Raw genomic sequence first — 22,083 nt, 5'->3', positions numbered from 1 at the left:
ATTTTTTTAATGTTTCTGAATGTTTTAATTCAGTTAAAACGAATGCAGCATTTCTGACTTCATACATTTTATAAGTACTATGTGAACTGCAACGCTTTACAGACTGAAAATCCCACCATGAAGCACCATCCTAATACTATTAGCTTACTTAACCCCTTCTGGTTCTCTTTCATTTAATGCTGACAACTCTATACAGCAGGTTCGTTACAGAAAAGGAAAGTACTTGCCAAGATCACATAACAGGTCAGCAGAGCCAAGATTTAAATGCAGGCAGACTTGACTCTGGAGCCTCGCTCTGGGGACTGCAAGCACATACTATGACCAACATAATTTTATAAAGCAATTGACTAACGGTATTGATTCTAAAAATGAGCCTTAAAATAAATACAGAAACACAACTGCACCCACAAAACACTTAAGAACCAAATGGGGAAAAAGTCATCAAGAAGCTTATTGCTTACTGTGATCTTTCCCTTGGCCTGGAGAAGTACAGACACTGGCTTGAGGCGTCACAGGCATGAGAGCTTGGCGAATTGCTTTTTCCCAGCTCTGTGCTACATCAAGTCCCACTCCAGTGGCAGCAAGAACAGGATTGTGAGAGCTGTCCCCATTGTTCTCACCAACAAAGTATACCATAGTATCAGTGATGATTTCAAAACAGTGTGGGTTGCTGCCTTGTGAAATGCTTGTGAAATCTTGTGGTGAAGATATGCGGAGAATTTCTGAAAGTGGAATTTCCTGAAGTAAAGAACTAAGCGTTAGGAAACATGAATATGTGGGCTTTTTTTCAAATACACTAAACAATCAAAGATATGCATTTCTAATGAATACCACTAAAGACAAACACAAGTATGTGAATGTGGCACATAGACACACAGTCAAGTCTTACGAGGGTATCTGCTCTGAATGATCTGCATGTCCATCAAGGACAAAGGCAGAGAGCATGGAGTATAATAACCAAGCTAGTAATTCAGGCCTGTAGCAGATCATTAGAAAGAAAGGATTTAGAAGGGCGGTTGCTGCTATAGCCAACACCTGCCATATCCCAGCTGTCAGGAAGTCATCTCAACAACAACTCTACTGGCTGCTATCTGCAAGATATGGCCCCAAAGGAGAACGAGAAAGAAATAACAGCAGCAAAGGAGGATGTCAGAATAAGTGTAAGTGCTCTATTCTGGTTCTGTCCATAACTTTAACAATCATTTATGTTTAGTCTACTTCCTAAAGTAGAAAACTTCTTTAGAAAAACCCAACCAATTCAAAGCAATTCATTAGTCTCTATTTTCTTTCTTCCTGATACAATCACTATACTAACAATTTTATTTGGTGTCAACTGGTGACATGGCAAAATGTGGAGCAAGTTGAGCAAAGAGAATTATATAAAAAAGAGCCAAAAGAAGCATCTGGGAATTGGGGTCTAAGGTAAAATGGAAAATGGAAGAAATGCTGAATACCACAATGGCTTCTTCTGATCAGCAATAATCACAGGACTTCTCATAGTCTAATCTAAATCACAGTCTAGTTGTCTTTTTGTATGCAAGGGTCAAGTCCCTTATATAAAATGGCTAGACATCCACTGATACGGAGGACCACTTGGTACCCAGAAGGAAAACAGCAGCAACCTCATAGGCCAGAAAAAAAGAATCGCACAACAACAAAAAAAACTTCGGCAGCAAGGCTGTTGCAAGGGATGAGATGGAGGGGTAGAGGATACTTGCTTTTACAAGGATCTTAACAGTGACTTCTAGAAACTATATTAGGCAGAGCTGTAATCCAATATAACAACTAATAAATATTACTTGGATATATTTGGAAAACACACAGTATTTTAATGTACATATTTTTAAAAGATGTGAAATTTTTACCTTATAATACTTTGATCCAGATTCGTTTTGAAACAGTGTAAGACATTTGCTGTCCAGTCTCCAATAATGCCTTTTTCTCTACAAAGAGCACAAAACTGTAAGGTTCAAAAGTAATGATTCCTCCAAAGTGTCTGAACTCTCCATTCCCTCTCATCTCTTATCTATAAGTTTGTACTGGTATAAAATTCATGAGCTTCAAAATTTGAAAAATTAAAAAGATAGTGAAAAGAATACTTCCATCATCACCCCTATCTCACTCCCACCTTTACTCAAGGCAAACAATGTTACTACATTTTGGAGGTTTCTTTTCAGGAATCTCATGCATGCACACACAAATACTTAATCTATCCATGGACTAAATTTCTAAAGTATGCCTTACTGGATCAAAAGATAAATGCATATGTAATTTTTCTTGACAGTGTTAAGTTATTCCTCTATTTCTGGATCCAACTTATAGTCTCATCAGTGACATGAGGGTGTTATTTACTCAAACCTTCACTAATACAGCTTATTACTAACCCTTTTCATCCTGTGCTACACTGATAAATAAAAACTAGTATTTTCATAACATTTTCTAAAATTTATTTAATTGAAAGGTAATTGCTTTACAGGATTTTGTTGCTTTCTGTCAAACCTCAACATGAATCAGCCACAGGTGTATATATATATATCTCCTCCCTTCTGAACCTCCCTCCCATCTACCTTCCTATCCCACCCATCCAGGTTGATAAAGAGCCCATTTGAGTTTCTTGAGACATACAGCAAATTCCCATTGGCTATTTTACATATGGTAATGTAAATTTCCATGCTACTCTCTCCATACATCTCACCCTCTCCTCCTCTCTCCCCATGTCCGTAAGTCTCTTTCCATGTCTGTTCCTCCACTGCTGCCCTGCAAATAAATTCTTCAGTATCATTTTTCTACATTCTGTGTATGTGTTTAGTTCAGTTCAGTTGCTCAGTCGTGTCTGACTTTGTGATCCCATAGACTGCATCATGCCAGGCCTCCCTGTCCATCACCAACTCCCAGAGCCTACTCAACTCATGTCCATCGCGTTAGCGATGCCATCCAATCATCTCATCTCCTGTCGTCCCCTTCTCCGGCCTTCAATCTTTCCCAGCATCAGGGTCTTTTCCATTGAGTTGGTTCTTCACATTAGGTGGCCAAAGTATTGGAGTTTCAGCTTCAGCATCAGTCCCTCCAATGAATATTCAGGACTGATTTCCTTTAGGATGGACTGGTTGGATCATCCTGCAGTCCAAGGGCCTCTCAAGAGTCTTCTCCAACACCACAGTTCAAAAGCATCAATTCTTAGGCGCTCAGTTTTGTTTACAGTCCAACTCTCTCATCCATACATGACTACTGGAAAAACCATCACTTTAACTAGATGGACCTTTGTTGGCAAAGTAATGTCTCTGCTTTTTAATACGCTGTCTAGTTCGGTCATAGCGTTTCTTCCAAGGAGCAAGCGTCTTTATTGTAAAGCTATAGTCACCATCGGCAGTGATTTTGGAGCCCCCCAAAATAAAAGTCTCGCACTCTTTCCATTGTTTCCCCATCTATTTGCCACGAAGTGATGGGACTGGACGCCATGATCTTCGTTTTCTGATCTTCGTTTTCTGAATGTTGAGTTTTAAGCCTACTTTTTCACTCCTCTTTCACATTCATCAAGAGAATGTTCAGTTCTTCGCTTTCTGCCATGAGGGTGGTCTCATCTGCATATCTGAGATTATAGATATTCCTCCCAGCCATCATGATTCCAGCTTGTGCTTCATCCAGTCTGGCATTTCGCACGATGTACTCTGCATGTAAGTTAAATAAGCAGGGTGACAATACAGCCTTTCCCGATTTGGAACCAGACGCATTCCTTTCCCGATTTGCTACCAGTCTGTTGTTCCATGTCCAGTTCTAACTGTTACTTCTTGACCTGCATACAGATTTCTCAGGAGGCAGGTCAGGTGGTCTAGTAACCCCATCTTTTGAAGAATTTTCCACAGTTTGTTGTGATCCACACAGTCAAAGGATTTGGCATAGTCAACAAAGCAGAAGTAGATGTTTTCCTGGAACTCTTGCTTTTTTGATGATCCAACGGATGTTGGCAATTTGATCTCTGGTTCCTCTTTTCTAAATCCACTTTGAATGTCTGGAAGTTCACGGTTCACGTACTGTTAAAGCCTGGCTTGGAGAATTTTGAGCATTACTTTGTTAGCGTGTGAGATGAGTGCAATTGTATGGTAGTTTGAGCATTCTTTGGCATTGCCTTTCTTTGGGACTGGAATGAAAACTGACCTTTTCCAGTCCTGTGGCCACTGCTGAGTTTCCCAAATTTGCTGGCATATTGAGTGCAACACTTTCACATCATTATCTTTCAGGATTTGAAATAGCTCAACTGGAATTCCATCACCTCCACTCAGATCAGATCAGATCAGTCGCTCAGTCGTGTCCGACTCTTTGCGACCCCATGAATCGCAGCACGCCAGGCATCCCTGTCCATCACCAACTCCCAGAGTTCACTGAGACTCACGTCCATCGAGTCGGTGATGCCATCCAGCCATCTCATCCTCTGTCGTCCCCTTCTCCTCTTACCCCCAATCCCTCCCAGCATCAGAGTCTTTTCCAATGAGTCAACTCTTCGCATGAGGTGGCCAAAGTACTGGAGTTTCAGCTTCAGCATCATTCCCTCCAAAGAAATCCCAAGGCTGATCTCCTTCAGAATGGACTGGTTGGATCTCCTTGCAGTCCAAGGGACTCTTAAGACTCTTCTCCAACACCACAGTTCAAAAGCATCAATTCTTTGGCGCTCAGCCTTCTTCACAGTCCAACTCTCACATCCATACATGACCACAGGAAAAACCATAGCCTTGACTAGACGAACCTTTGTTGGCAAAGTAATGTCTCTGCTTTTGAATATGCTATCTAGGTTGGTCGTAACTTTCCTTCCTAGGAGTAAGCGTCTTCTAATTTCATGGCTGCAGTCACCATCTGCAGTGATTTGGGAGCCCAGAGAAATAAAGTCTGACACTGTTTCCACTGTTTCCCCATCTATTTCCCATGAAGTGATGGGACCAGATGCCATGATCTTTGTTTTCTGAATGTTGAGCTTTAAGCCAACTTTTTCACTCTCCACTTTCACTTTCATCAAGAGGCTTTTGAGCTCCTCTTCACTTCACAGTGATGCTTCCTAAGGCCCACTTGACCTCACATTCCAGGATGTCTGGCTCTAGGTGAGTGATCACACCATCGTGGTTATCTGGGTCATGAAGATCTTTTCTGTATAGTTCTTTTTTTTTTTTTTCTGTATAGTTCTTCTGTGTATTCTTGCTGCCTCTTCTTATCCTCTGCTTCTATCAGGTCCATACCATTTGTGTCCTTTATTGTGCCCATCTTTGCATGAAATGTGCCCTTGGTATCTCTAATTTTCTTGAAGAGATCGCTAATCTTTTCCCATTCTATTGTTTTCCTCTATTTCTTTGCACTAATCACTGAGGAAGGCTTTCTTATCTCTCCTTGCTGTTCTTTGGAACTCTGCATTCAAATGGGTATATATTTCCCTTTCTCCTTTGCCTTTCACTTCTCTTCTTTTCTCAGCTATTTGTAAGGCTTCATCAAACAACCATTTGGCCTTTTTGCATTTCTTTTTCTTGGGGATGGTCTTGATCACTGCCTCTTGTACAAAGTCACGAATCTCCATCCATAGTTCTTCAGGCACTCTATCAGATCTAATCCCTTGGATCTAATTGTCACTTCCACTGTATAAGGGATTTGATTTAGGTCATACCTGAATGATCTAGTGGTTTTTCCTACTTTCTTCAATTTAAGTCTGAATTTGGCAATAAGGAGTTCATGATCTGAGCCACAGTCAGCTCCCGGTCTTGTTTTTGCTGACTGTATACAGCTTCTCCATCTTTGGCTGCAAAGAATATAATCAATCAATCTGATTTCAGTGTTGGACATCTGGTGATATCCATGTGTACAGTCTTCTCTTGTGTTGTTGGAAGACGGCGTTTGCTACGACCAGTGTGTTTTCTTTGCAAACTCTGTTAGCCTTCGCTCTGCTTTGTTTTGTACTCCAAGGCCACATATGCCTGTTACTCCAGGTATCTCTTGACTTCCTACTTTTGCATTCCAGTCCCCTATAATGAAAATGACACCTTTTTTGGGTATTAGTTCTAGAAGGTCTTGTAGGTCCTTCACAGAACTGTTCAGCTTCTTCAGCATTATTGGTCAGGGCATAGACTTGGATTACTGTGATAATGCATGGTGCCTTGGAAATGAACAGAGATTATTCTGTCATTTTTGAGATTGCATCCAAGTACTGCATTTTGGACTCTTGTTGACTATGATGGGTACTCCATTTCTTCTAAGGGATTCATCCCCACAGTAGCAGATATAATGGTCATCTGAATTAAATTCACCCATTCCAGTCCATTTTAGGTCACTGATTCCTAAAATGTCGATGTTCACCCTTGCCATCTCCTGTTTGACCACTTCCAATTTGCCTTGAGTCATGGACTTAACATTCCAGGTTCCTATGCAATATTGCTCTCTACAGCATCGGACTTTACTACCATCACCTGTCACATCCACAACTGGGTGTTTTTGCTCTAGCAGTACACCTGGGAAACCGAGTGGCCGGGACGAGGAGGTCATTAAGGCACATGGCCCACCTGGGACAGTGCAATCTCCAAGCAGTTGGTCACCTGAGCTGCTCAGACCTGGGAAGGTCACAAAATGCACACCCAACCCACAAAGACTGATCCAGAACTATGTCTGAGTGTCACCTGTGGAGGTACGGGTCAGCAGTGGCCTGCTGGAGGGGCTCTGGGGGCAGCAGACCTGGGTATGGCATAAGCCCTCTTGGAGGAGGTCACCATTAACCCCACCATAGAACCACCAGAACTTACACAGGAACTGAGGAAACAGATTCTTGGAGGGTACAAACAAAACCTTGTGTGCACCAGGTCCCAGGAGAAAGGAGCAGTGACCCCACAAGAAACTGACCCAGACATGTCCATGAGTACCCAGGAGTCTCTGGCAGAGGTGTGGGTCGGCAGTGGCCTGCTACAGGGTTGGGGGCACTGAGTGCAGCAGTGCGTGCATGGACCTTTTGAAGGAGGTCGCTATCATCTTCACTACCTCCACCACAGTTTGGCCTCAGGTTAAGCAACAGGGAGGGAACACAGCCCTGCCCATCAATAGAAAATTGGATTAAAGATTTATCTGAAAATGGCCTGGACCATCAGAACAAGACCCAGTTTCCCCCTCAGTCAGGCTCTCCCATCAGGAAGCTTCCATAAGCCTCTTATTCTTATCCATCATAGGGCAGACAGAATGAAAACCACAATCACAGAAAACTAACCAATCTCATCACATGGACCACAGCCTTGTCTAGCTCAAGGAAACTATGAGCCATGCCTCGTAGGGCCACCAACGACAGAGGGGTCATGGCAGAGAGTTCTGACAAAAACGTGGTCCACTGGAGAAGGGAATGGCAAACCACTTCAGTATTCCTGCCTGAGAACCTCATGAACAGTATGAATAGGCAAAAAGGTATGACACTGAAAGATAAACTCCCCAAGTTGGTAGGTGCCCAATATGCTACTGGAGAAGAGTGGAGAAATATGCATTAGTATATGATATTCATCTTTCTCTTTCTGACTTACTTCACTCTGTGTAATAGGTTCTAGGTTCATCCACCTCATTAGAACTGACTCAAATGCATTCCTTTTTATGACTAATATTCCATTGTGTATATGTACCGCAACTTCATCCATTAATCTGTTGATGGACATCTAGGTTGCTTCCATGTTCTAGCTATTGTAAATAGTGCTGCAATGAACAATGGGATACACGTTGTCTTTTTCAACTTCAGGGTTTATTCAGGAGTGGGATTGCTGGGTCATATGGTAGTTTTATTCCTAGTTTTTTAAGGAATCTCCATACTGTCTTCCATAAAGGAATCTCCATACCGTCTTCCATAGTGGCTGTATCAATTTATATTCCCACCAACAGTGCAAGAGCGTTCCCTTTTCTTCACACCCTCTAAAGCATTTTTGTTTGTAGACTTTTTGATGATGGTCATTCTGAGCGGTGTGAGGTGATATCTCATGGTGGTTTTGATTTGCATTTCTCTAATAATGAGCGATGTTGAGCATCTTTTCATGTGTTTGTTAGCTATCTGTATATCTTCTTTGGAGAAATGTCTGTTTAGGTCTTTCCCCCACTTTTTGATTGGGTTGTTTGTTTTTCTGGTACTGAGTTGTATGAGCTGCTTGTATATTTTGGAAATTAATCCTTGTCAGTTGTTTCATTTGCTATTATTTTCTCCCATTCTGAGGGATGTCTTTTCACCTTGCTTATAGTTACCTTTGCTGTGCAAAAGCTTTGAAGTTTAATCAGGTCCCACTTGTTTACTTTTATTTCCATTACTCTAGGGGGTGGGTCATAGAGGATCTTGCTTTAGGTCATCGAGTGTTCTGCCTATGTTTTCCTCTAAGAGTTTTATAGTTTCTGGTCTTACATTTAGGTCTTTAATCCATTTTGAGTTTATCTTTGTGTATGGTGTTTGGAAGTGTTCTAATTTCATTCTTTTACATGTAGCTGTCCAGTTTTCCCAGCACCATTTATCGAAGAGGCTGTCTTTGCCCCATTGTATATATTTGCCTCCTCTGTCAAAAATAAAGTACCCACAGTGCATGGGTTTATTTCTGGGCTTTCTATCTTGTTCCATCGGTCTATATTTCTGTTTTTGTGCCAGTACCATATCATCTTGATGACTGCAGCTTTGTAGTATAATCTGAAGTCAGGAAGGTTGATTCCTCCAGCTCCATTCTTTCTCAAGACTGCTTTGGCTATTCAATTAGTATACTATTTGGCTAGTATTTTCGTAACATTTTAAACTGTATTTTTTTTAATTAAAAATGAGATCAAGATCTTATGTTTAAGAGTAATTTGCATTTCCTTGTCTGAGACCTGTCTGTTCAGATTCATTGCCTTTTTTTCTATTGTGTTCTGGGTTGAAAAAAAACTTTTTCCAGTTTGTTGTTTGTCTTTGTTTCTGTTCTTTGCCATGCAGCATTTGTTTTTTAAACATGTGTCTATAAACAATTTTTTAAAATTAATACTTTACTTTTTGGGAACCATTTAAGGTTCATCGCAAATTAAGGGGAAGGGGCAGAAATTTCCCATATATACTTCCTGTCCCTAGGCATGTATAACCCCAGACCCCATCATCAACACCCTTAACAGAGTGGTACAATGGTTACAACTAGTGAACCTACATTTGACACATCATAATCATAAACGTCCATAGGTTATATAACTCAGCTCACTCTTGGTGCTGTGCATTCTATGCGTTTGGACAAATGCATAATGACAAGTACCTATCATTGCGGTATTACATAGAGTATTTTCACTGCCCTAAAAGTTCTGTGTTCTACCTATTCATTCCTACTTGTCCCCACCCTGTACCCTCCACAGGTCTGCCTTTTCTGGAAAATAATATAGTTGGAAGCATATAGTATGTAATCTTCCCACATTGGTTTCTTTCATGTAGCAATATAGACTTAAGATTGCTCCAAGTCTTTTCATGGCTTAACAGCTCATTGCTTTTTAGTGCTGAATAACATTCCACTGTCTTTACAACAGTTTGTTTACCCATTTACCTACTGAAGGAGATCTATTATTTTCAGGTTTTTGGCAATTATGAATAAACCCATTATAAATATCCATATGCAGGTTTCCATGTGAATGTAAGTTTTTATTTCCTTTGGGTAAACAGCAAAGAGTACGACTGCTAGATCATCTGGTAAAAGCATTTTAGGTTTGCATGAAACTACTAAACTGTCTTCAAATGTTAGCAATACCATTTTGCATTCCTACCAGCAATCAAAGAAAGCTCTCGTTGCTCTACATCTTGTCAGAATTTGGTGTTCTCAGTGTTTATGATTTTGGCTGTTCTAACAGATGGGCAGCAGTATCTCACTGTTTAATTTGCATTTGCCCTATGACATAAGATGTGGCGCATCATTTCATATGCTTATGTGCTATCTAGGTATCTTCTTTGGTGAGGTACATGTTAAGGTCTTCAGCACATTGTTTAATCAGGTTATTAAGTTTTCTTACTGTTGAATTTTAAGAGTTCTTTGTATATTTTGGAGAAGAGTCTTTTACAGATATCTTTTCTGTAAATATTTCTTCCAAGTCTGTGGCTTGTCATCTCAATCTTTTAAAACTGTCTTTTGCAGAGCAGAAGTTTGTGAAGTGAAAGTCGCTTAGTTGTGTTTGACTCTTTTCGACTCCATGGACTGTAACCCACCAGGCTCCTCTGTCCATGGGATTCTCCAGGCAAGAATACTGGAGTGGGTTGCCATTCCCTTTTCCAGGAGATCTTCCTGACCCACGGATTGAACCTGGGTCTCCTGCATTGCAGACAGATTCTTAACCATGTAAGCCACCAGGGAATACCAATTCTTTCTTTCAGAGATTGTGCATTTGGTGGTGTACCATCAGACTTGCTTTGACTCTGTACTGTTCTACCAATTTATAAAAATAGTACATTAAATAGTCCACCTTTTAAATATTCCTAATATCCTAAATATAAAGATGGTTCTGGTGTACTATGATGTCTTAATATATATCTCATTCTCATTTGGACTTAAAAAACGCACGAAGTAAAGCACATAACAGAGTTTCACTACCATAATAAGATGCCTGTGATTACTGACCAGGGTGTCCCTGCTGGTGTAATGGACCATCCACCCTTCCTTCACCATTGTGCTGCTCTTCCTCTTTGTGTGCTTGATGGACTGGACGACCCTCATCAGCGGAATGTTATTGCTCGTTGATGGACTACAAAATATTTTAAATTTATGACAGATATTTATAATGTTAACTTAAAAGATCATCAATACAGTAAAATCAAACCCTTTTAAAGATAATTAAACTAAAATTCTTCAAAATATCTGACGAAGACAATGGCTTAAGAAGAAAAAGATAAATTAATCCTGTTATGATGATACACAGTTAATTTATAAAAGACAAAGATGATACTGTTAGGGGAAGCATACTGACTGAAACCACCCACCCTGGCCAGGCTCTCTAGTAACCATTTGCATGAGTTGTTTTACAACAGGAGGTCCTGGTAAGGCATATGGAACTAATAAGCCACTACCAACCAAAAGAGTTCGGGAAAGGTCAAAAGGAGACACCACGTGTCCACCCACTTCCCAGAATCCCTCTCGCTAGCATCCATCTTTGCTGAGCAATGCATGTGGTACCAGGAAGGACTCTGAATCAGAATGATTGGCCAAAGACAACCTGGAAACTAATCTCATCACCATAAAATCTGAGACTACGAGCCACATGGCAGAGCTGTTCTCCTGGGTTCCCTTTACTGCTCTGCACCCGGGTGCCCTTTCCCAATAAAATCTCTTGCTTTGTCAGCACGTGTCTCCTCCGACAGTTCTTTTCCGAGTGTTAGACAAGAGCCCGCTCTTGGGGCCCTGGAGTGGGGTCCCCCCCTTCCTACAACAATACTGTAAATCATCATTATTTGTCATGAATATTTCTGGAGGGCCACAGGACATACGAAAACAATAAACAGAGCAGAAAGAATCCTCTCCGGTTGGCAAATCTGGAGCCTGGGAGAGGGTCTCATTTGGGATTGCTACTAGAAATCATACCCTAGATAACATGACAAATTAATAAATTCATAACAGGACAAAATTCAAATATCAAAGTCCATTATTCATGTTGTCAGCAACAATTACTTACAGAAGACACTGAAAGAAAAATGATTTACAGATATTAAGAAAGTAAAAATAATAAATAATGAAATGAGTCACATCAGGTAATACTGAAACACAGGTCAGTAACAGTGTAGCTGGAGAGAAAGAGCACCTTGGCAGAAGTGTGTGAAAAATACACTGTTTTTCAATTGAGTCTCAAACAGTTAAATACTTGCTCTTAAACTGTGAAGTATCCATGATTAGGAAACAAGCTTAGTTCTCTTAAGTCTCCAATTTGGGCAAACATTTAGTTAATAATGATAATGATAATAGCTATAATTTATTATTTTTTTTTAATTTTATTTTTAAACTTTACATAATTGTATTAGTTTTGCCAAATATCGAAATGAATCTGCCACAGGTATACATGTGTTCCCCATCCTGAACCCTCCTCCCTCCTCCCTCCCCATACCATCCCTCTGGGTCGTCCCAGTGCACTAGCCCCAAGCATCCAGTATCATGCATCGAACCTGGACTGGCTATAATTTAATGATAAGACAAACTGAATAAATGACTCAGCCATATGAGACTGACATATGATGAATTTTCTCTAAACACCTATTTGCTGCCAATGAAAAACAAAACCTGCTTAAAATGTTAACACTGTATCACAAAGTAGTATATCTTATAGGCTATATCTAAAAAAACTGAATTTCTATAAATATAGGAGGATATATAAGTCTCATAATCCAGGAGCATTTTTACAAAGAGCTAATAGATGAATTGCAATATGAAAACTGCCCCCAAATTCATCACCATCATCTCTGTACAACATTCTCAGGTATAGATTCTTACTGGGGTTTGCAACATTAGCTAATATGCCTGTGTAAAGAAACTGGTTGCTTTACCTGAAGTCCAATGCTGGCACTTTGTGAAAGACTGCTACACAGCTAGGTATTTAAATACAGTATTTAAATAAAGCATTTTTCTTTTTAAGAAAACGGGATTCTCATACCTTCTCATCTTGAGTGGACAGCAAGAGGAATATAATTTATTTCAGAAAAATAAATGTACATGTGGTACATGTAAAAGCATTAGCCACAATTTAATTGATTTTAAATTACATTTTAGGGGGTGGAAGGAATTGGGAGATTGGGATCGACAAGCATGTAGTACTGTATACGAAATAGATAACTAATGAGAACCTACTGTAGAGCACAAGGAACTCTAATCAATGCTCTATAGTGATCTAAATGAGAAGGAAATCTAAAAAAAGAGGGATATACGTTTATGTATAACTGATTCACTTTGCTGTACAGCAGAAACTAACACGACATTGTAAAGCAACTATACTTCAAGAAAAAAAAATTTCTTTTTATAATTACATTTCTAGGTTCCACTTAAAGAGATATGATTTGTTATTTTTTAACAGAACTCCTGGACTGACCTTGCATTTGGAAATATCTTGTAGTCCATACCCACGCATTACCTGATTGTTTTAACAGCTTCTTCGTCTCTTTCCACATCAAGATCAGATGGATCCAAGAAAAACATTTTATCTTCTGGAGGAGATGGTTCTTCTGTGTCATCCAAGCCCCGACTACCGTCACTGTTCATGTCACTACTGTCAATATCCATTGGTATATCTGTATCTGTTCCCAAAGTAGATGGCTCTGGCAAAGTTTTAAATGAATTCAGAATTTTACATTAATGGAATATCAATACACCTAAATAGAGACAGTATATCAAATGTGAAAACCATTTTTAAAATTCTTAAATGAAATTACAGAAAAATATTTTTATGATTCAAGTTAAAGAAATATTTCTTAGGATGATATAAGTATAAAAATCATAAGGCAGAAAATTAACTTGATTGCATCAGAATTTTAAATTTTGATATGACAAAAGATACTAGAAGCAAAGTAAAAGGTTAGCCACTATATTATAGACCTGGTCAGCTCATTTTCCACAAGTGTCTAAGACAATACAATGAAAAAAGAACATTCTGTTCAATGTATGGTCATAGGACAAATGGATATTTATATGCAAAAAAGAAAAAAAGGAAATTGGGAAGATTTCCTTAAATCAATTACAAAAATTAACTTAAAGTAGATCACAGACCTAAATAATCTATAACACTCTTAGAAGAAAGCATAGGAGTAAACTTTGGGATTGTGAGTTAGGCAAAGCCTTCTTAGATATACCACCAAAAACCTAAATGACAAGAAAAAACAAATATATTGGACTTCATCAAAATTTAAAACTTCTCTGCTACAAATAACACCTCAAAGAAAGTGAAAAGGCAGTGTACAGAATGGTAGAAAGTATGTGCAAATCATGTATCAAATAAGGGACTTGTATCCAGAATATCTAAAGAATTCTTACAACTCCATAATAAAAAGATAAATAAATAACCTAGTTAAATGGGCAAAGGACCAGAAGAGATACTGCTCTGAAGATGTAAAAATGACCAAGAGGTACATAAAAAGATACGCAATGTCAGTTAGCCATCTGGGAAATGCACATCAAAACCATAATGAGACAACACTTCATACTCACTAGGATGGTGACAATCAAAATGACAGACAATTAACAAGTGGTGGAAAGGATACGTAGAAATGAGACTCCTCATATACTGCTGGTGGGAATGTAAAATGGTATGGCTGCTTTGGTAAACAGTTTGGCAGTCCTCAAAATGTTAAACAGAGCTACCATATGACTCAACAGTTCCATTACTGGCTATCTACCCAAGTGGAATGGAAACACATGTAGTCAATTGTACTCAAATGTACTGCCTTGTTCATAATAGCTCCAAAATGGATACAACTCAAAGGACCATGGCTGACTGGTGATGAATCAAGTGTGGAACATTCAGGCAGAGGAATACTACTCATCAATAAAAAAACAATGAAGTATTGATACATGCAACATGGATGAACCTTGAAAACATTATGCTAAGTGAGAGAAATTAGTCACAAAGACTATACATTGTATGATCCTATTTATATGAAATGTCTAGAAGGGACAAACTGATACAGATAAAAGTTGACTTAGTGGTTGCCAGGGGCTAGCAGGGAAAAGTGGATGGGACGTGACAACTAATTGGTATGGAGTTCTTCTCAGGATGATGAACACGTCCTAAAATTAGGCTGTAGTGATGGCTGCATAACTGGGAATAAACTAAATGTATGAACTGTATGGTATACAACTCGTATCTCAATGAAGCTGACGAAGAATTAGTAGAATATGTAACATGTGAACAAGTAATTTAGAGGGAAAAAACTCCTAATTAAACAGTAAATATCTGAAAAAGATAAACATTAAAATAAATATAAATGTATTTCATATCCATTTGTCAAAAGGTAGACAAGGACAAAAATACATGAACCAGCTAAATCTAGAAAAGACTTCAATCATGTAGAAAAGCTGTATTAATTCTGAGCAATTGAAACGAAGAAACCAATCATGCGCTGTCAATGGTCTTAAACAGCAACCACAGAAAATATACCACGTGAGAAAATGTTAAACTCTTAAGGAGATTAATTTGCACTCCTCATGCTTTTCCTCCTATATCCGTTCTCCTGGTAATCTTCCTAACCTAAGGCTTGAACCTAGGGCTCCTGCACTGCAGGCAGACTCTTTACCATCTGAGCCACCAGGGAAGCCTTTCCTATAGAACTACTTATATTCAATTTTTACCAGCCATGTAATATTAAGGAAAAATTATGCTGCAAGTTTACTCCTTTCTTCCAAAAAAGGTAATCACTTTGAGTGATATAATCTTGAAAAGAGGGGGAAAAAAAGGTAAAAAAGCAAGAATGTTCAGCTAAGTGATTATTTGATGGAAAAAGAGAAAGTGAGACAGTACAATGACTTCTAAAGACTATGAACTTAGATGCCAGACCACACAGATTCAAATCCCAACTCTATCACTACTGGTTGTATCTCTTAGGCAAATTATTTAATGTTTCTGTGCCTAAGTTTACTCATCTCTAAGTCCTTATCTCAAAAGGTTGTTCTTAGGTTTAAATGTCAATATATATAAAATGTTTACAACAGTGCCTGGCTTTCATAAGTAGTTAATAAATACTAGACATATGCAATAGTTCTAGGGACAACAGCACGGTTATAAAGTAAGCTTTGCTATGTCTAAAGATAAATGAGAATACGCAGCATCATTTGCCACATATGACTACAGAGCGGTAGGTGGTTAAAGGAGACCAGAGGCATAATTAAAAGTATACTATTAGCGATATCTGTATTTTGCTTGATTATTAAATCAGAAAAAAGTCAAAGAAACAAAGTAAACAAAATAAAATATGCAAATATAACCTTATATAAAGATAATACACAAAAGAATTGTGATCTTTTCTGGAAATTAAGAAAAAGACTTTCACCTCCATTGAAAGTAACCTCTCCAAGGCAGTCTCTCGGTACTTTAGATGCACATCGCTTATGGCAGTTGAATTTACAATCTAAAACAAAATATTCATCTTATTAATTTATGTAAAAAGTCAGGCAGTATCAGATATGGTTAAAGACTTTCTTTACTCACACATACAGTATTATTAATAATGATGATGAAATAATAAAGATTTCCTCTACAAGAACTCAGGTCTTAAAAGGTCTGGTTTCATATTCTGATACCATCTCTTAATAGTTGGTTAATCCCTCAGGGATCATTCAGTCTCTTTATCTGTAAAATTAAATTTATACCACTTGTTTAACACTTTGCCAAAACGCTGCAGATCCATGCTTCCCTCCCTTACGTCGCATTCTTCTTTCTATATCCCCCTTAAAGAGTTTCTCAGGCTGATTAAATCCCTTTCCAACATATGTCAGGCAGTTACTTTCAATTCCTAATTATCAGGACCTGGTACATACGCAGAAAAGAAATTGCAATGCTACACCATTTATTAGGAATTAGTAAGAGCTTTCCCAGACAACCTTGCAAGAAAGGACTGAGCTTCTCACGCATAAGGTCCCCCACCTGTAGTATATAATGGCTCTCTTCAGCCTGCAAGAACCTCAGAGCTGATTGTACTGCAGATGAGTGTCAGTGACGTCCAAGCTGTTCAATACTACTGTGTAACTCATGGTTCTCAAATTGTGGTCACCAGGCCCGGAACATCAGCATCTTTTGAGATGCCCAATCTTGTTTGGGCCCCACCCCTAACCTACTACGTCAGCAGCTCTGGGAGTGAGGTTGAGAAACGGGTACTTTAATGACTTCTTTAGTTAATTAACATTAAAACTGAAACCCACTGCTATAACTACTATCTAACACCACCTTCAAAATAATTCTACCAACAATAAAAGGGTAAAAATAATTTCAAGTCCTGATTTAGAATAATTTTGTAACTTCTATAACTGAAGAAAACTCTTGGTATCATGCCAATAGAATACAGAAAGGTCATTGTAAGAAAAAGCTCTATGAAATAATAATTTGGTGGATGAGAAAACCTGCATTACGTAATGTCTTTAAAAAGGTGAGGCCCTAGGAAAATTCACATGAACTAGTATTAACACTGGCATACATTTAAATGTTTTTTATCTCATGAAGTTTGCAAATTGTGAAAATAACAAGGTTTCCCTTTCCCTCTGAAATGTAAAGCCAAGTTTACCACCCATATGCAGCAAGTATGTAGTTCTAATGACAGTCATTTACACTTCTCTATATTCCTGCCCATGTTTTTTATTAATTTATTTATGTTTTCTTTTATCCTATATGTGCTTATATAAGCTGCCCTGAAATTTTAATATAACAAAGTGGAAAACAGATGAATGAATAAATTAATTGCTCTTAGAATTGTACATTTTTCTCAAATGATTCTGCATAACTGTTTTATCTTAACTATTTTTTTTCTTAGCTTAACAAGTGAATGAAAATGTCTATTTTACTTTTGAAGTAAAAATACAGGGATTACTGAATAAATTATGACTTTTTGATACTTTCTGAACCAATATAAGCAAAAAACATTATTCTTTTAGAGCTCTAAGAAGTTAAACTACTAAGCCAGTCACATAGTTAATTGATTTTATTTCAAAATTCATTAATCTACTTCCATATTTTATTCTTTTAAAAAGTACTGTGCTTTTTTGCATGTGGTTTTAGAATGTTTCTGTTCTACTCAGCAGAACGGCATATTTACTACCTTTACTAAGATTATCTGCTGGCTAGAATTTGTACATCTGTTCTTAATGTTCTTTCCCAAAACATTCTTTAGTGGCTGCTTGCCAGTACACTTTAGTGTTGATATTTAAAGTATTAATTTATATATTAACTCATATTCAAAAGTAAGCTGTTGAAATAAAATTTCAACATTTAATTAAGCTTGCCTGATGGTTATTAAATATTGGCAACAAATGTACAATGTATTCTCTATGTATGTAGCGAAATATTGCTAAAAAAAGTTTTCTTATATACTTATAAATTTATACATAAATTATTTAATTCAACACTGAAAACAGAACTTATTGTTGCAAAGATCTCAATTCCAATGTTTTACCTAGATAAAACTAGGTAATTCAATTCCACAAATACTTTTACATAAAAAGTATGGTATCAAGAAGTAATGATAATTACAGTAATCACATGAAAAATAAGTACATAAGATTATAGACAGATTATCTATATCTTATCTTGGCTCAATGCCTAATAACACATTTAATATCTCTATTTTGGTTTTCACATAGTTGTGCAGCACTGTTGAGAAGACGCGAGACAAAAAGATAAAAGCATCTTTTAAAAGCATTAAAACATTATATAACTACAGGAAACCATTACTCTATTAAAAACATAGTTCATTAGAGATGTTTTTGGAATTCTATGACAGTGTTTTGGGTTAGTATCTAAATATAGATGGTCCCCATAATAATTCCAGTAGCTTCTACTATTTCTGCCTGTTTCAGTGTGATTGTTTAGAATGACAATTTTGGTACAGCTCTCACAGCCCCATAATTAAAGCAAAAATAAAACTCTTGTAACATGTTGCTGTGTGTGTGTGTGTGTATGAATACTTAAAGGAAAGTTCAGTTCAGTCACTCAGTCGTGTCCAGCTCTTTGTGACGCCATGGACTGCAGCATGCCAGGCCTCCTGTCCATCACCAACTCCCAGAGCTTGCTCACTCATGTCCATCAAGTCGGTGATTCCATTTAATGGAAAAAGGAGGGCATTATTTTATATTTTGGGTAGTGTCTGGCTCTGGAATCAGAAAGACTTAAGCTCAAATATTAGCTTACCTGCTCATTAATGGTTCCATATTGACAATTGTTAAGCAGCCACATCTCACAGATTCAAATTCTAGTTTTTCTGTTTACACTCTAATTTTTCTTTAGCATAGCTCCTGGTACAGAATACACATGTTGCAGATACTGGTTATCGTTAATAGATACACATATATGCGTATTTCTTTCTTAACTATGAGACCAATTTATTTGCTTAAGGCTTCTGAAGTAAAAAGTATTTTGTTGTATTTGCTAACAAAAACAAATATGAATTTTACTTCAGAAAATCATGCAATCCTACCTTTACACTGCATTCCCTGGCGAAAGAGGCCTTTCAGTAACCGCTTGCAGTACTGACATATCGTGGGACGGGTGTATGAGTGAACAGCAAACGTGTGTGGGACTTTCACCCTGCACATGACCATCTTTTCCATCCAGATTGGGCGACCACTCCAAGAAGGAATTCTCTTACTAGGTTCTTGGTGAACATGTGACTAAAACATAAGCAATTTCCATAGTGTAAGTCAACATTAAAAACAAAGTCTTCAGTTCAGGTTTTGACAAGTCATTTATTTCAAACACTAAAGCCACAAATAAAAAAATGTGGATCTCAGCAGTTTCCCTTGGAAGCTTAACTTACCAACCCTTGAAAAAGAAAAGTGTAGAATTTTTTTGCTATTATTTATGCAAGGTATTTTCATCCTCACAGATATGTATCCATTGATTAATTATTATTTGCCAGGCACATATGACATTTCACAAATAAAAAACAAAACCTTAAAATGAGTTTATAACGTTCAAATTCCTTACCAAGAAATTAATTACAGGAAAATTAAGTAAATTTAGAAGGGTTAGTGCTGCTCATGTTGAGGTACTGAACACAACGTCTGAAAATATTTTGAAATAAGTCTTGGTTTTTAAAATCTATTTTAATAAATACTAAAATAAGTATGTAAAAATCTTTCATTAATAATGGCAGATGTAAATTAAAACAACTTTACCCTTAGTAATAATGCTTTAAGAAGTTCCTTGATATTTTAAGTATATTTCAGTTATTTGGTTTTTTCCCTCTCAGGTGAGCAAAAAGGAAAATTAAAGAAGACGTTGGTTAAAAATTTTTGTGCCATTTGAGGGATAAATGGATTTTTAAACTATGACCCTTTTTATGTATACCAAGGAAACAATCAATTTAATTCCAGGTCAGATCAATATAGCCCATCATATTCATTCAACATTCATTGACTGTCCTTTACTATGTATTAGAAATATGAAAATGAATATGGTCCTTATTCTCAAGGACAAAATCCAGATACCTAACTGCCTTCTAGATGCACCGCAGACCTTGCTGTAGCTGCTTGCCTCGTCACGGCCAGGACTGCCTTCTATAACCAGTAATGTGGGTAACTTAGAATTGAGTCCCTGTACATTGATATGTTCAACCAACAGAAGCCAAAAGAACTCAAAAGACAGAGAAGTGTACAGGAGAAATGAGAGAAGAAAATAAAGGGCTTTTTTTCTGAAGGAAGTAGGAGGAAGTAAAAAAGAAAAGGACTGACCACTGGAGGAAAGCACTATAAAAACAACACAAATACAGCCTCTGCTCGATAGTTTTTCAATAATGTGTAGCCAGAAACGTTCTAAAGCAAATTATGAAGCAATTTAAGAAAAGTACAAAAAGAATGTTAAAACCCAAACCAAACTTGCAGACTTCAGCTGTCTAAGGTGTCCTGCTCTAGTCTGGCCCAACCCTCCTCCACGTACAGAGCACCGTCAGCAAAAGGAACACTGAAGTGATTCCTCAAAGCTGATAAAGCAGCCAGCAGGAACCAGAAACGGATGCCTTCAGCTTTTGCTTATCCCTGGGCCCCCAGTCTAGTGGTGACTCAACACTGTATTTCTCTTGCTCTGCTTCAACCACTTAGTCTATGTCTCAAGCTTAAAACAAACACGTGGACTGACCTGAGTTACACCTGGGTCTTCTACTTAGCAGTACAGTGATTCTTAACCTTTTCCCCGTCTCAACACCCTTGAGCAGACTGCAATCTAGCCAATAACAGTGGTTTACCATCTACTGAGTGAAGAAGGCAAGAAAGGTACAATAGACTTAATCAGAATTTGGAGGACGGAGAATGCTGGTAGAATTACCTAGAGCACTTGGCTAAAACGGGACCAGTGAGAGTAACTAGAGCGGAAGCTCTTTTCTTACATTGCTTTAATGGCCCTCTTTACAAATCACTTATTAGCTTAAATTTTCCTTTCTTTCTTATTGATGTGTAGACAGAAATTTTCTGAAAGTAATCTAATTATTTCCACAATGTGTGTTTAAACTAATTTTGGCTGAATTGCTCATAAAAACTTCCTAACAATATTGCCAACTCTCAATCATATAAAATAATAAAGGTGATATAAAAAATTTAAAGGGGGCAACTCCCCAATTATATATATTTGACTTTGGAACATTTTTCAGTGAAAGAAATATCTCCACTTTTAATGTGCACACTTAAGAATCAAGAATTTCTTTCTACCTTGATTCTGTACTGTTCCTGCAGAAATTTTCCCAAATGGGGAACGCCCTGGTGGTCCAGTGCTTAGGACTTTATGCTTTCATAGCCAAGGATGCAGGTTTGATCCCTGGTCAGGGAACTAAAATTCTACAAGTCACGCAGTGGGGCAGGAAAAAAAAAAGTTTCTCCCAAATGCACTGAGATGAACGTTAATCTCTCTCATCTCCAAACAGCCATCACTCAACATTGGTTTCTCTAAACCTGGTGGTTCCATTTTAACCAAATTCAATGAACAGTCTATTTTCTTCTGCCTCTCCACCTCTTTACTTGATTCCCTTTACAAAGTGATTTCAGACAATGACAGAAACTGCCTTATTACATGACAACCCAAGGGTCAGATTCAAAGGCTTCTATTCCAAACTGGCCTTCTCTTATGTAAGTAGTCAGTGAAATTTAATATTTTGACTCCTTAGAAACTTTTCTTCCTCATGCTTTATCTATGAAATCAAGACAACAGCTACATGCCTGCCAGGATTGTGGTGCGGATTACACAAGAAAAGATAAGTAAAGCATCCCAGCATGAAGACTGGCATCTGACAAGTTACAAGGCACTTCCTGCAGCCACTTAGAGTGAGTTCTTCTCTAAACCTGGTTCAGTCTCGGGCGCTCCCATCTCTTCACTGTTTCCTCTACTCCTTTAGACTGTCCGCTTTTACCACTCTTCCTCCCCTCTGATTTTCCTCCATGAGCTCTCAGC

General features: G+C 37.9%; 1 protein-coding gene across 4 annotated transcripts in view; it reads right to left on the bottom strand.

Moving 5' to 3' along the window:
* Positions 1 to 22,083, bottom strand: part of PRKD3 (protein kinase D3) — an 86,886-nt gene that overhangs the window by 19,262 nt on the left and 45,541 nt on the right. For all 4 annotated transcript variants that reach the window (XR_825146.1, XM_010838601.1, XM_010838602.1 and 1 more), the window contains 6 exons: positions 19,124 to 19,316; positions 15,992 to 16,069; positions 13,084 to 13,267; positions 10,593 to 10,716; positions 1,866 to 1,943; positions 462 to 738 (listed from right to left, as the gene is read on the bottom strand). Coding sequence is in view for 3 of the 4 variants with exons in the window: in XM_010838601.1 (XP_010836903.1) it covers positions 462 to 738; positions 1,866 to 1,943; positions 10,593 to 10,716; positions 13,084 to 13,267; positions 15,992 to 16,069; positions 19,124 to 19,316 (934 nt within the window). In the remaining variant the exon portion in view is untranslated. The remainder of the gene's footprint in view (positions 1 to 461; positions 739 to 1,865; positions 1,944 to 10,592; positions 10,717 to 13,083; positions 13,268 to 15,991; positions 16,070 to 19,123; positions 19,317 to 22,083) is intronic.

Source organism: Bison bison, unplaced genomic scaffold, assembly GCF_000754665.1.
Source record: "Bison bison bison isolate TAMUID 2011002044 unplaced genomic scaffold, Bison_UMD1.0 scf7180017864100, whole genome shotgun sequence".
Taxonomy (NCBI): Eukaryota; Metazoa; Chordata; class Mammalia; order Artiodactyla; family Bovidae; genus Bison; species Bison bison.
Note: the sequence above shows the minus strand (reverse complement) of the source record. Positions and strands in the feature narration are given on the sequence as shown.